A 15,524-nucleotide genomic window follows, 5' to 3' on the forward strand; every position below is an offset into this window, starting at 1 on the left:
ATGACGATACCTCACCGATGACGCTATCTTGTTATCAGTAATTAATATTTTCCATATATGCATTATCTAAGAAGTCGTGAAAGGTTTATCACTCAAAATGTATGCTGGATATACACGTGTATGTATTGATTTTAAATACGAGTGTCACTTTTGTTTTCAATAAAAAAATCGGTGCTTTGTAGTGTTATGTTGGTGTTTTTTTATTTATAAAATGGTCAAATTTAAAGAATCAAATGATAAAACAAGTGTTTTATAATAAATGATAATAATTGACATGGAACAGTGTATAAGGTTCTTGAAGACCGTTCGCTGTGTCTGCAATTTGTTTGGTTTGAGGCGTGGTCAATCGTAACAAGCTACGAGATAGACCTCGTAAATAGTAGAAAGGTGATAGATGTGCCCGCCTTCTGGTAGTAAAATGGTCTGGTAGTAGATGTGTCTGACAGTCACCAAAGGATTAATTCATATAAACACTGTCAGATGCATTTCGGAGCCTGCTAAAATCTACTCCCGTAAAGTGTGTATTTGTAGACAAAACATTTTTTTACTGACTTTTGCTTAAATAAGAAATACTTTGCCTTGCATGATTATTTTGATATAACAAACATCTTTTGCCCACATCATGACAGTGTGTTGTAAGTTTTTTACGCATCTTACTTCAAGATCAAGTCAACATTTATTATCCAGCCTTAAATATGATTCTTAGTCATATACTATCATCATCATCATCACCCCACCACCACCACCACCACCACCACCATCATCATCATCATCGACGTCGTCGTCACCACCACCATTATCATCATCATCATTATAATCATCGTCATCATCATCATCAACACAACCACCACCACAATCATCGCCGCCGCCGTTGTCATCATCATCATCACCATCACATCATCATCATCATTATAATCAGCGTCACAACCACCACCACCATAATCACCACCATCATTGACGTCTACATCGTTGTCGTCGTCATTTTCATCATCATCATTATCGATTTCGTCGCCGTGGTTGTAGTCGTCATTGTCACCACCACCATCATCCTCCTCATCATCATCATCATACTCATCATTCTAACACATTTTTATCCTCATCATATTAAATACAAATCAAACAATATTTTCAACGTTTAATCATATCTTCTTCAATAATACTCCAATTGTGTGATATGTCAAATAATAGGCTATTGTATATTCTATTATTTAGGTAACTAAATGTGTTTATTGTTTGGGTATTTCTTTTGAAGCATTTGTCGATAATGCACCAGTCAATTATAACTACGCCCCTACCCCAGGTCTGGGGAATAGCGGGGACTTTGACTTTCGTTCCAGCCAAGCCCGGGTATAAACCCCGTCCTGCGGGGACGGATTGCTGGTAAGATCCCCGTTAAATGCCCTCGCACCCCTAGGTAAGGCCCATTCCTCGCTATTTTTGGCGCGAAGACAAAACCACCGCATTCACTCGGCACTGCGGGGCCACCTGGAAGGATAAAACACGGCCCATTCCCCCGGCTATCCCCGGTATACCCCCGGACCTGGGGGCCGTGGTTACAATTGACTGGTGCATAAATGATATCATAGTTTTGTAGATGGCATTATAATAATGTTAAATTTATGTAATAGATCATTAAAATACATAATTAAAATTAAAAAGTCAACGTGTTATTGGTATATTTCTCTAATACAGAATATACAAAAAAAATCTGAGCTAGAATGGCATTGTGAATTAAGAAAAAGCTAAATATTCCCCATCAATTAATAAATCCTATGCTTAGTAAGTACTTAACATTTATCAAATGATATCACATTAAACTAGGAAATGAGTTGCTTTATTAAGATTCTTTTAAAAAAGTCGATCAAGTTAAACCGACTATTGCACGTGTTGATTACGGACTGTTGTGTTATAATTAAAAAAGAAAGTTTTCATCCAAGTTCGATATATTTAATAACACCTGCCACAACGACATTGCTGTGTACAGTTAAATCTATTTTAGGATGCATGTAAATACACAACATAAATCAAATTAATTGTACACACATAGAAAGTGGTTGATGATAATTAGTTCGTGTAAAAGTAACACACAACATATTTCTATAATTAGAATGACACTTTCATTGAATGTTTCAGTGATTTTCATCAAACATGAATTCCCATAATCGATGCTAACATTCAACTTATTGTTCGGAATTCGAAATCAAGCCATTCACTCGTATCGTCAAACTTGAGAACCTTGAATGACCGCGAACTGTCTATATGTTCTCGGATGTCTTTCATCTCACTGGCAGGTTTCACCGGGCAGGCAAACATGTAGCATGTAATGGTGTGTGGTATGTTCTTCATCGTCTCTATCAGACTCCGCACCGCCTCAACTGTCATTGTCACAAACCAAAGTTCAATATGTGTGATTGAGGCTGGAGGGCGGAGGTGGAGCTCACCTAGATTTGTATGATATATTTCAAGGATTTGTAACGGAGGGAGACTTGGTAGTGTATCCACAAGTAACTGGACATTCTTAACGCAAGCTAAAACAACACGTTGTAGTTTACTCCACCTTTGATGGTTTTTAACAAATCTAAATATGTACATTTCAACATTCGATGATACACTATTTAAGTGACATGTTGTAATATTTGTTGGATCAACCTGCACACGTGTTGTATTGCTTCCGTCTATAAGCAGATATTCCAGCCTGTGACACTGGGACAGGTCATACTGCCCATCACGGTACAACAGTCTCACTGCTTTGAGGGAGTCGGAAGCGGATGTGATCACCTCCTGCAGCTCTTCCCCATTAATTTGATCATTGCATCCGCGGATGCCTAGTGACTGAATACGTTCCTTGTTTATTATCATCAGCTTTTTTAACACTAAGGCATCCTTGTTTCTATCAATCCAGAAGTGTGCGAGATAGAGCGGTATGTCACCATAGTTGTTCGCCCTGGCTTCACGGTTCCCGGAGAGAATCAGGCGCTGAAGTAGTCCAGCCTCTCTATTGTCGATTGATGGTCGGTATGGTGGTACAGAACTATTGATCCATGAAGACATTTGTACACCGAGCTCGGGCTTCATTCCACATATGAAAATAAATGTCTGAGAAACATCTTCCAAGATATTTTCCTTATTATCTTGTTCGTACTCGTTTGATAGCTGACTGAAGTCGTTTTCATTTAAACATAAATGAAGAGCCGCTAAAAACTCTTGAAGTGTTTTATGAAAGAATGAAAAGTGAGATGATCTCCTGATCAATGAGTTGGATTTCTTCTCCGTGAGTAAGCCTGACTTCAATGCAAATTCAACCTGCTCCCTGCTTAACAAAGCGTTGACTGTTTTGTCGCTGAAAACAACAGACGAATCTCTGCACTCTGAATACAAAGTTGTGTATGCTAACTTTGCCAGCGCGAGGTAAACCATGGGATTTTGCATGAAGCATTCATGTTCCTTAAATACGGATGGCAGTTCAATTTCCAGTATATTATCATTCCTTTGCATATCACTAAGTCTACATGATAGCATCTTTATCACGCCAGCATAAATGTCACACTTTGAATCGGTTAACGATTTGCCCTCGAACCACAGGTACACGAGCTGGGTGATACTGACAGGTGCTGACAATAATCCTTCAAGACCCTTCGCTGACACCATTTTCATGAAAGCCTCTGGTGTCCGTTTATCCTTAATTCCCCCATTAAGAATGTTGATGATATTTTCCACGAGTTGCTCTGGGTCTGCAGCTCCTTCTATTTCAAGATATTTGTCGATCTTTGAATCCTGCACTCTAAACTGTGACAGTCGCCATGGACGCGTTGTCGTAAGGAGTGTGGCCTTGATGGCCGAACTTCGGAAAGGAATGACTTTTTCCTCAGTTTTGCAGGTGCAGTTTACGTTTTCCGGATGGGTCCATTCGTCGAGGCCGTCAGCTATGATTAAACATTTTTCACTTTCCAGCACCGTCTCCAATAGCCGGAAGCCATCATCGGCATCCTTCTCGTGGTAGATTTTACGTATAAGTTGATCCTTGATCATTTGTGCTAGATCACACGTTTTACCTGAATCTCGTAGGGTGACATGAAACAAAAATGCAAACTCTTTGAAGAATTCTGGGTCGGCATAACTTGTTTTAATGCCAACGTTTTCATCCGCTGGTAAATATTGGTGGGTCCATTCCAGGGCACACATTACGGAGAAGGTGGATTTTCCTTGGCCCGGTTCACCAACGAGGAAAACATTTCTGAGCAACTGACATTTTCTTAAGAACACATCTGAAAACTTTGCAACATTTTGACCGCTTTCTTTGTTGTAAATATTGCCGATTTTTCGATGATCTTTCTCCACAATTTTCGGTGGCACGTAGAATTTCCTGAGTTTGGCGTTCTTTTCTCCAAGAATGGCAGATAGCGGCATGTCGGCCAAAGTGGTTCGGTAATAGTTTGCCAAACGTAGTCGTAATCCTGTAGTAATGGAAAAATATAACATTAAAAATATAAAACATATACGTATGCATTATCACAAGACGCTTGTTGCAGAGGTTAAGTAGCAGCATTGTCACAAGACGCTTGTTGCAGAAGTTAAGTAGCAGTATTGTCACAAGACGCTTGTGGCATAAGTTAAGAAGCAGCATTGTCACAAGACGCTTGTTGCAGAAGTTAAGTAGCAGTATTGTCACAAGACGCTTGTTGCAGAAGTTAAGTAGCAGCATTGTCACAGGACGCTTGTGGCATAAGTTAAGTAGCCGTATTGTCACAAGACGCTTGTGGCATAAGTTAAGTAGCAGTATTGTCACAAGACGCTTGTTGCAGAAGTTAAGTAGCAGCATTGTCACAGGACGCTTGTGGCATAAGTTAAGTAGCAGTATTGTCACAAGACGCTTGTTGCAGAAGTTAAGTAGCAGCATTGTCACAGGACGCTTGTTGCAGAAGTTAAGTAGCAGCATTGTCACAGGATGCTTGTGGCATAAGTTAAGTAGCAGTATTGTCACAAGACGCTTGTGGCATAAGTTAAGTAGCAGTATTGTCACAAGACGCTTGTTGCAGAAGTTAAGTAGTAGCATTGTCACAGGACGCTTGTTGCAAAACTTAAGTAGCAGCATTGTCACAAGACGCTTGTTGCATAAGTTAAGTAGCAGCAATGTCACAAGAAGCTTGTTTCAGAAGATATAAAGTAGAAGCATTATCACAGAACGCTTGGTACAAAAGATAAAAAAGTAGCATTATCACAATACGCTTGGCACAGAAGAGGCAGCGAAAAATATCATACCAAGTTTCATGTGTGTACCGGTATACATTTTTTGCATATGACAATGGTCAAACTTTTTGCAAACCGATAGCACTGAATACCAATTTAACATGTTGCTTTACGAACCAGAAAGTTTAATCTGATTATAAACAATTTTACATGATCCATTCATTGGTACAGTTATGCACATTATCAGCAGAATTAAGATATCTGGGCCGAATTTCAATCAGAGTTTGAAACTCACCACTCAAATGTAGCCGTTTTTAGTAATGGAGACCTTGATCTTGAATCCACTCCCACCCCTTGACCTTCACTTTGACTCCAATCCCCCTCTAAAGCGATCCCAAGCCAGCCCTTTACATCAGCTACCTTCTTACCAAGATTCATAACTAGTCACCAATGGTAGCCTAATTTATTGGGCACAACACTTGTTTGACGCCCCCCAACCAAACGACATCCTCATTCTGATAACCCTGTTTTCTCTGAAAGCCTCTTTAAAAAGCCCCTTATTGGCGTTTCAGCGCTCGATACGGCATTGATGAAAAGCGCTCTTACCTTCCATCAACACCTCCTGTTCGTTCTCAGCACTGATCTTAAAATCGTCCGCTTGCAGCTGTAAACAAAACAAAGAAATAAAGCATTCCATAATTCAAAGGTTATTTTACAAAAAAGGTATTGTAACGTGCGACGCCAAATAAACACCAGATAGCCGAACTTTCTCGCGTAATGGAACATACACCAACAGATCCCTTCAGGGAAAAGCATGCTCGACCCTGAAGGGGTCCACTTGTCTTTATATACACTAACTTCTCTATATTCACATAGCCCGGGCTTTTGCTAATTTGCATATTACCAACCAAGTTTACATCCGGTATGAACGTACTTTCGTTTTATACGGAATATTATTATGAACGCACCTTCGGCCGCTTACAGCGGACCGTTACAGTATCAAGACACAATTGTAACTCAATATTATTTTTTTACTACATTAGTGTTTTTTATGTACGATGTCATTGAGGTGACATGCATGAGTATTATTTTTATATCTCGTTATCACGAATTACATACTCGTTCCAACGACATGCATGTTGTGGCCACGACTTAATAATCTCGAGGCCACCACTTCGTACACAATATAAGTTGGAGGGCTCAGACCGGTTCAGTTTGTGTCATGGGCGGAGTCCCAATTGTACGCAACCTTGGTTTCACAGCACATCTAATAAGGTCACCTCGCAGAAGTATGAACACCAAAATCGCTGCATATACTCATAAAGAGACCCCCACGTACACTTAAACCGGTGATCTAATATGATGATGTTAAACCAATGTTGCGTACCATGTTGTGCCTTTGTGTCGGTAAGCTTATCATATAAAGTCATACCTGTTTTATCTGTTCCACAGTGTCGTGCTTAGGGCCGGTATGCTAGTTCAGTTGTGTCTGCTATCATGTAAAGTCATACCTGTTTAATCTGTTCCACAGTGTCGTGCCTAGGGCCGGTATGCTAGTTCAGTTGTGTCTGCTATCATGTAAAGTCATACCTGTTAAATCTGTTCCACGGTGCGTTGTGCCTCGGGTTGGTATGATAGTTCCGTTTTTTGTCATCTTTTATGTTAAGTCATACCTGTTTAATCTGTTCCACGGAGTGTGGTACCTTGTGTCTGTATGCTAGTTCAGTTGTGTGCGCTATCGTGTAATGTTATACCTTCTTAAGCTGTTCCACAGCGTGTAGAGCCTCAGGTCGGTTTGCTAGTTCAGTCTTATCCTCCAGCAGGGTGCGTAGCTTGTACAGTAAGTCCACTAGTTCTGTGTCCTTGACCCTCTGGTCATGAGAATGGCGTAAGCGTCGACCAATGTCCCGAACCTTAAATGTAATGTTTGAAATAAGGATTGTCTAACATAGCTTGTAGTTGTGGTGAACATGGCCCAAATGGAAATGCATTCAATATGTAGAAACATATACATGCACGCTAAGACTCCTTGGTTAGAGTAACGAATGTACAAAATAATCAATAAGATTATTAATATTTTATTAATTATTAATAAGGTCCTTTTATTGGTTGTCATTCTATAATGAGTACACAGAGGAACTTTAAATAATGTAAGCTGTAAAGTTATTTATTAGTTATGAGCATTCTTTAAAATTTCATCGAAATCGATTAATCTTATCATAGTTACCTCTGTCAATAAATTTGGCTGTGTTGCAACGTTAAACGACAGCTTGTTCTGGAAATCCTTGCAATTCATCATGACGCTGATCACTCCGTTGAAGTCACTGTCTTTGATGGAGGACACGGTTTTGTAGCCATCAGGAGGCAGGAAACACTTGCCTATCTCCCAGGGAATGGTGCTCCATTTGTCGGCATTCGTATTCTTCCATGATGGTCCCGAAGACCTGTGATGTTGAATTATTTCATCACGGACGCCTTCACAAATCCCGTTTGGACACTGAGCATAGAGCTTTTGCGGGGAGTTATGAAATCTACAGTTTTTAGGACTGGTGCATATCCCACGAGTAGGGCACTTTAACACGTTCTCAGTGAAACATTGTGCACATGCTGCCCCGCCTGGAAGACCCTTGGATGTTCTAACGGTGCTATAGATGTCCTTGTGTACGCATGTCAGCACATCATCCACAAAACCCTGTAGACCCTCCTTGGTTATGTTGAGGGCGAGGGCGGCCTTGACCCAGTTCTGGGCTTCCGTCTTCCACAGTAAATGGCCGTAAGTTGTCATTGTTTTGCCATTCAATACCTAGTAAAAGAAACAAGTCACTGAGTATTGCTTACTATACAATAGTCCTTTTCCGGTTTTAATACAAGATGAAGACAATCTAATATTACTCGCATAAATAAAAAACAATGTTGAAATAGCAGCCACATTGTTGTACCATGTAAAAGGATAATTGAATTGCACAATCTCCCTATTGCCCTCTATCCGCATACAAAATTACATGAATCAAGTTTTAATACTTCATTAATTGGCAAAGACCCAGTAAAGAGAACAGTATATTCACTGCTATAGCAGCCAAATGTATCATAGGTGCTATACAAAGCAGCTTTTTATAACCTTTGGATAACATTTTTGTTGTAATAACAGGACCAAAGTGTAATAAAATTACTATTTTGTATTTACCACATTTTTGTCTGCCTCTTTCGAAAAATCAAGTCTCTAAGCACCTTTTATTTATGTAATGATCCAGTTAAAGTCATTCTCATTCATCAGAGGTTCGATCATGATAAATCTAACTGTGGTACCTATAGCACCATCAGTCTGGTGAATGAGAATGGTTAAAGTAGCATATATTGACTATTTATGGTGCCGTAGTAACCATTTTTTGCCCAAGAGTTAATTTAATGACATGCATAATGTGAAATCGGTAGGGGATTAATAATTACATTATACACAGCATAAAATTATTTAAGTAATGTCCTTTGTAAAGGGTTACAGTTATTTAATGCATTTTATAAAATAAAACAATTTAATGCCATGCAGTCACATAGCCATTTATTTCGGTAAATACATAAGAATAACTCTTAAATCATCTTAGTGTTCAATATTAAATTTTCTCTACTGGTCCAGCCTCTATCTAAATCTACCGATTTAACTGATTAAAGCCAATAACATCTGATTGTTCATTTTCCAAAACAGCAGTACTGCAGATTTTCCAAAACAGCAGTACTGCAGATTTTCCAAACAACAGTACTGCAGATTTTCCAAAACAGCAGTACTGCAGATTTTCCATAACAGCAGTACTGCAGATTTTTCCAAAGTACTGCAGATTTTCCATAACAGCAGTACTGCAGATTTTTCCAAAGTACTGCAGATTTTAAAAATTCTGTCATCCCATTGATCAAAAATGTAATTTCGAACGCTAATTTGTTTACAAACTCTATATACATCAAAGTATGAAAAACGTCCTGATTGTTTTGCTGGTAAAACATACAGTTGTCACCCTGTATATTAATTGAATCAAGGTAGATCCGTGGTATAGGGTAAGACTTTTGACTATCAATTGCAGGGTTCGTAGGTTCGATTACCCTGCAGCCCTACAGACTATAGTATCAGGTATCATCAGATCTACTTTTTGACATGACATGTTAAAATAATTGATGCGCCGGGGTAACAAATTTAAATGGGATGTATCGTGTTATGTGGTTTAAATCGTGTGAATTAAAAGACCGCTTCATTTAAATACGTTCATATTAGAGAGCACATGGATATCATACTGAGTGTGCAAAAATTCAAGTTTGACGTTGATATCTTCAATGATCCTAAAAAAGGGTGTTAATAAAATGGTTACCACGGCAGTTATTTTGATATCAGGTAAATGGAAGAGAAGTTTTCTATAAGACATATAGTGAAAAGTAGCATCTCCTTTTTAATGAATCAACATAAATTATTATTAAATTATCATTATAATAATAATAATAATTATTATTATAATAATAAATAATAAAAAATAAAAATAAAATAAATAATAATGTTTTATTAGGAATCAGCATAGGGTGAATAAGTTTTGATAGCGTGTCAGCTAAGGAACATTAATGTGAAATTATTTTATAACCTGGCTAGAATACATGTTTTTTCCAAATAGACGGCCATTTATTTTTACAAATCAACATGGGGTGAAGGAACTTGATACAGCGTCACCTTCTGAACATTTCTGTGAAATTATTTTGAAATTGGGCCAGCGGTTTCTGATAAGATTTTCAAAGTTTTTCCTTACGGTTGCCATGGCAACCAGATATCTGCATGGAACCACTTTTATTGAAGTAATCTGGAAGGAGATAGACAATCACCATATCACAAAAGCTCATGATGAGCACAAAACGCGCTCAGGTGATTTAAAAAAGTTATATTAATATCGTTATTAATTTTAAGGAAATAAAATATAATCACATGTCAGATTATTGATTGGTTGATGATTATGTGTTAATATAATTCCAAGCCTATAAATAGGCTGCGCTGGGATACCAAAATCATTTTTCACAAAGTTTAATACTAGAAATGATGGTTTCATCATAATTATAAAGAACACAAAATATATATTATACCGGAATACAATATTTTTGTTTATCAACAAGCACAATTCGTAAAATATATGTTTAACAAGTTAAAGATGTTTGTCAAACATTATGCCCCCCTGAGCACCATGTTGTCAGGATTATTTGGACAATTGAATGAAATATGCATGGACCCTAAAATCAAAAGGGGTCATCTACAGGTCAGGCCCAACCCCCAAATCAAGTTTGAGGGCCATGTGTGCAGGCATTGTCGAGTTATCACTGAGACAACCTTTTATCATTCAAGGTCACTGTGACCTTGACCTTTGGCATAATGACCCCTCAAATCAATAGAGGTCATCTACTGGTCAGGCACAGCCTCCATGTCAAGTTTGAGGGCCATGGGTGCAGGCATTGTCGAGTTATCACTAGGACAAACTTTTTTATCATTCAAGGTCACTGTGACCTTGACCTTTGGCCTGATGACCCCCAAAATCAATAGGGGTCATCCACTGGTAAGGCCCAACCTCCAAGTCAAGTTTAATGGCCATTATTGCATGCATTGAGGAGTTATCACTAGGACAACCCTTTATCATTCAAGGTCACTGTGACCTCGACCTTTGACCCCTAAAATCAATAGGGGTCATCTACTGGTCAGGTTTGTCAAGTTTGATGACCATTGGTCTAGGCATTGTTGAGTCATCACTCAGACAAACTTTAAATTCCTTATACCATTAGAGGTCACTGTGACCTTGACCTTTTACCCGATGACTCCTATAATAAATAGGGGTCATCTACTAGTCATGCCCAACCTTCACGACAAGTTTGGTGACCATACGTCCAGGAATTGTTAAGTTACCACTCGGACAAGCTTTGGTTTACCGACGGACGGACGGACGGACCGACATGTGCAAAGCAATATACCCCTCTTCTTTTAAGTGGTGCATAATAACATGTATGGTAAGTCTAAAATAAAAGACGTGTTAAACAGGATCCTTCTTATCTCTAACGATATATATAAAGAAAATCGTAAAAAAATCTGTCAACGTTCAATTATTTGAACTACATGTATGGCAATGCACCAGTCAATTGGAACCACAGCCCCCAGGTCCGGGGATAAACTGGGGAAATGGGCCATGTTCTGTACCTTCCAGGTGGCCCCGCAGTGCTAGGTGAATGCGGTGGTGTTGTCTTCCTGCCAAAAATAGCGGGGAATTGGCTTTAACTGGTACCTATGGTTCCTGGGGTGTGGGGCATTGTTGGGGGGGGGGGGATTTTACCAGTTCGTCCCTGCAGAGCGGTGACCATACTCGGGATGGACCGAAAGTCAAGGTCCCCGCTATTCCCTGAACCTGGGGAGGCCGTGGTTACAATTGGCTGGTGCATAAACTATGATATTTGATAATATGTGTGCGAACCGTTATGAATGAATGAGTACAATTCTGATATTATCAGAAAGTATTTTGTTAATTCAAAGACCTTAGATTACTTATCTATTTTCCCCCTGTTTAATCAGTATGTATCCGTCGCATAGCCATGGCCAATTTGGGATTACGCAGATCGAGGACGGACTGCATATTAACCCCTTCATCCCCTACCCACCTTCGGCTTTTATTCCAAATTTGGGGGTTTTGCCTTTTGGTATGACAAAAACTCCACCTGTCAAAATTTCAGCTACGCGACTGTACTGTACAGTACAGTAAAAAAATTTGGAAGGTATTTATGGAAAAAAGACGTTCAAGCTTTGTCAGCATACTAGTCCACCTAAATGGCCGTCAACGAGTCTTTTGACGATTTTTTTTACTGTGGCAGACTCGTTACAGGGATACATAAGAAATGTCAAAATAATAATAAAAAATATCCCTGATCGCTCATTATTGTAGCTAATCAGCATACATACACGTAAAACGAAAGTTGAAACATGATTTTCAAATATAAAAATAAATACGGTTTTGCATTTCCTAATGTCTCTGATTATGTAAATCTATCATGTGATGCTGATTTCAAAATTGTTAAATTATGTAAAAAAACATCAAACCTCACATTTACGGCCGCTATCCAGGTAAACGAATAATGACAAAACACATGGGCGTCAATCGTAACAACTCGGCGATCTCCGGCAAGCTTCGGGATACTGGTATACCTTTTAGGTTACACACCACCATTGTTATTCCCTATATAATTCAATGAAAAATTATAATTTTTAAGACAACATTTAAAGGCATTTCCAGCGAATGCAGGCTATGATAACCACACATATTCTTAAAGTACAAGCTTTAAATTACCTTTTAAGCCAATAAAAAAGGGGGGTCAAGTTATTCCTAAGAAAAATCACTCCACTTGAAAAACAAACTCTAAAAAATGCAGTTCTTCCAAAATGACCTTTTAACTATAGGGCAGCGGTTTATGCTTTAATCTCTACTCTAAATGATAAATCAAGCAAGACTACTTAAGGTATAAAAGTTTCAGGAATAATGATAGTTTTGATTTACAGTGTATTGAGCATGTGAAAACATGTCTATCAATCATACCAACATTTTTTTATTGAGAATTTTCACAACGGAAGTACATATGACGTAATGGTGACGTCATTCCTTTTAGCGGTGCGGGGTGGTACAGGAATCCGTGAAATGCACTCAAAACGTAAAATCCACTAAGAATTCATTCATTTTAATTAATTTATTAATTAATTTTGTAAATATATTTGAAAGTTCCTCATGGTGGGTTTATATTTCAAATGTTATTAAAATTTGTCAAAAAATGAAGAATTTTTTCGAAAATAGATCGGAAATCGAAGTGAAATCCAGTTTTCGAGAAAATCCACTCATAACTCATTCATTTTGGAGCTTACCTGCCAATCGTAACAACTCGGCCATCTCCGGAAAGCTTCGAAATCGGTTGGATACTAGCCGAGGATTTCCGATTGCTTACCTATAGGCACTGTAGGTTAGAGACCATTAAATAAATTTCCATATATCCACTGACACTACAACACATCACTTATATGCGTTATGGAAGTTGCGTTATGGAAGTTTAGTAACTGAGTAAGAATGGATTTTTAAATTTTAATTTTAAGTCATATATATTGAGCCAAACTCTGTTAAAGGAAGTGATAGTTTAGTAGGCAAGAGGGGTCCCGTCCCCCCCCCCCCCCCCCCCCCGAATAACACCATTTTGTTTGATGCATAAAATGAACAAATGATGTCTGAAGTATAATTTTTTTGATGTTCCCAGAAAAATATTTTTTCCAAAGATGCTTTAAATTCAAAATGGCCGCCAAGACGGCCGCCATAAAATGAAAATAACCAATTTTTAAAAAGATATGCCTCATTTAATACAAGTAAAATATATATATTCACTGACATGCTTATCTCATAGTGGAATGTTAGTGTTTCAATATTTTATTTGAAAAATAGACATGTTTTGTTACAAAAAAAATGTAAATAATGTGAAAATAAACTGATTTTTCCCTCTTTTTTTTCATTACAATTAAGGAACAGTTTATGACGTCTTGAATGTGATTTATACTCACAATTAAAGTGTCAAATATACATGGTATACATATAATATGAATAAGATTTGAAGATAATGTGAACAAAAGTGTTAAAATGGCATGTTTTTTATTGCTCTGATTATTAACCTTTTATTGTTATCTTTTTTTAATATTAAATGAAAGGAGTTTTAGTAAACGAAATGTAGTCTTTACCCTTCAGTGAAACAAATTAAATGAATGATAAATTTAACATTTAATCATTTAACATTAGAGACAATATGGGTGGGGTAAGTTGACCCCAAAGTATTTGTCTGCCCCAAAGAGTTGTATATCAAAGATGGTGTTCGAACCACTGCTGCATTGTAGCCTTGTGTTGCCGCAATTACTTCAAGTAGATCACCACCCGGGTATCAGTTTCTTCTTGGTTGGAGGATAACTCTGGAATCTCATCACAGTTGACCTTAAATTAAACATTATTATTATTACTATTATTATAATTTATATTGTTGTTGTTTTCAATAATAATTATAATCATCATCAAAGTAATTACCATTATCATTATTATTATTATTATTATTATTATTATTATTATTATTATTATTATTATTTATGAAGTCACCTCTCCATTTGCGGAACTCAACCGGTAGGCTTGACCATTAACTATAAGCACTGTTAGTGCACATTTCTGAAGACGATATGCTGCTTCCTTTCCCCCCATAACTTTAGCAATAATTTGCATAACTGAACTTTGTTTTCACCATTGGTAAGAAAAAGTTTAAAGTCAGTTGATTTTCTAGTTGCAGGGCCATCTACAATGTATTTCTGTGACACACCACGTCGTAACCGTTCTTTGGCCTCAATGGACAAAGCGTTGTATGAATCTGTTGAGAAAACGAAATGGCGCTTTGCTACCATCTGGTCAAGTATTTGAAAGCCTAAAGCACCAAATGTAGGTCCCAAATTTGTCAATGAATAAAACAGGGCATTCCGGTCCTGAATGTAAAGCGCATCAGTTGGGCATGTTTCATCTGGAGCTACGTCTTCCAACTACATCGGGATGATTATGGCTTTGTTGGTCTTCATAAAAAAACTCGTCTGGTGTTCCTAGGCTATGTGAAACTGGTGTTAGTGGATACTTCATTACCCTTTTAAGCTGAATTGGTTCACGTAGCTGTTGTGACTTACTAGTAACAAGCAGTGTGAATTCAATATTACTTTGTTCTTGGTACTGGACAATCTAAAATATATGTAACAGACTGCACAAATTGCTATGTGCACCTGTCGGGGTTCGATCCCACGACCTCTCGCTCTGCAGGCGGACACTCTACCGCGTCGCTATAAAAGCTAGCTCTATAGCCAGACAGTATAAGTGCCGCTATATGCATCGTATACCCGGTTACACATTCCCCCTCCATTTTGAAATTCGTCCTCGAATTTCGGAGACAAAGGTCAATTTGCAAAGCGTTGTATGAATCTGTTGATTGACAGTTAATGTAACAGACTGCACAAATTGCACAAATTGCTATGTGCACCTGTCGGGGTTCGATCCCACGACCTCTCGCTCTGCAGGCGGACACTCTACCGCGTCGCTATAAAAGCTAGCTCTATAGCCAGACAGTATAAGTGCCGCTATATGCATCGTATACCCGGTTACATATAAACAATTATTATGCTAACAGCTAAGCTGGTATGCAAAACAAATTATAGTATAAACGTACGATCGTGATCAAGGCTCTTTGGGTTAACGTATAATACTACATAGGACATACTGTTGTATCACATATAGGAC

General features: G+C 38.1%; 1 protein-coding gene across 1 annotated transcript; it reads right to left on the reverse strand.

Annotated features, from left to right (window-relative positions):
- Window positions 1–1,125: 1,125 nt before the first annotated feature.
- Window positions 1,126–12,339, reverse strand: LOC128246550 (uncharacterized). The gene is made up of 5 exons (XM_052964813.1): window positions 12,286–12,339; window positions 7,415–7,990; window positions 6,942–7,100; window positions 5,794–5,851; window positions 1,126–4,454 (listed from the first exon to the last, which is right to left on the reverse strand). Exons 2-5 carry the CDS (start codon window positions 7,970–7,972, stop codon window positions 2,176–2,178), a joined length of 3,054 nt encoding a protein of 1,017 aa, XP_052820773.1. The 5' UTR covers window positions 7,973–7,990; window positions 12,286–12,339; the 3' UTR covers window positions 1,126–2,175.
- Window positions 12,340–15,524: the final 3,185 nt, after the last annotated feature.

This window comes from Mya arenaria, chromosome 9, assembly GCF_026914265.1.
Source record: "Mya arenaria isolate MELC-2E11 chromosome 9, ASM2691426v1".
NCBI classification, from domain to species: Eukaryota; Metazoa; Mollusca; class Bivalvia; order Myida; family Myidae; genus Mya; species Mya arenaria.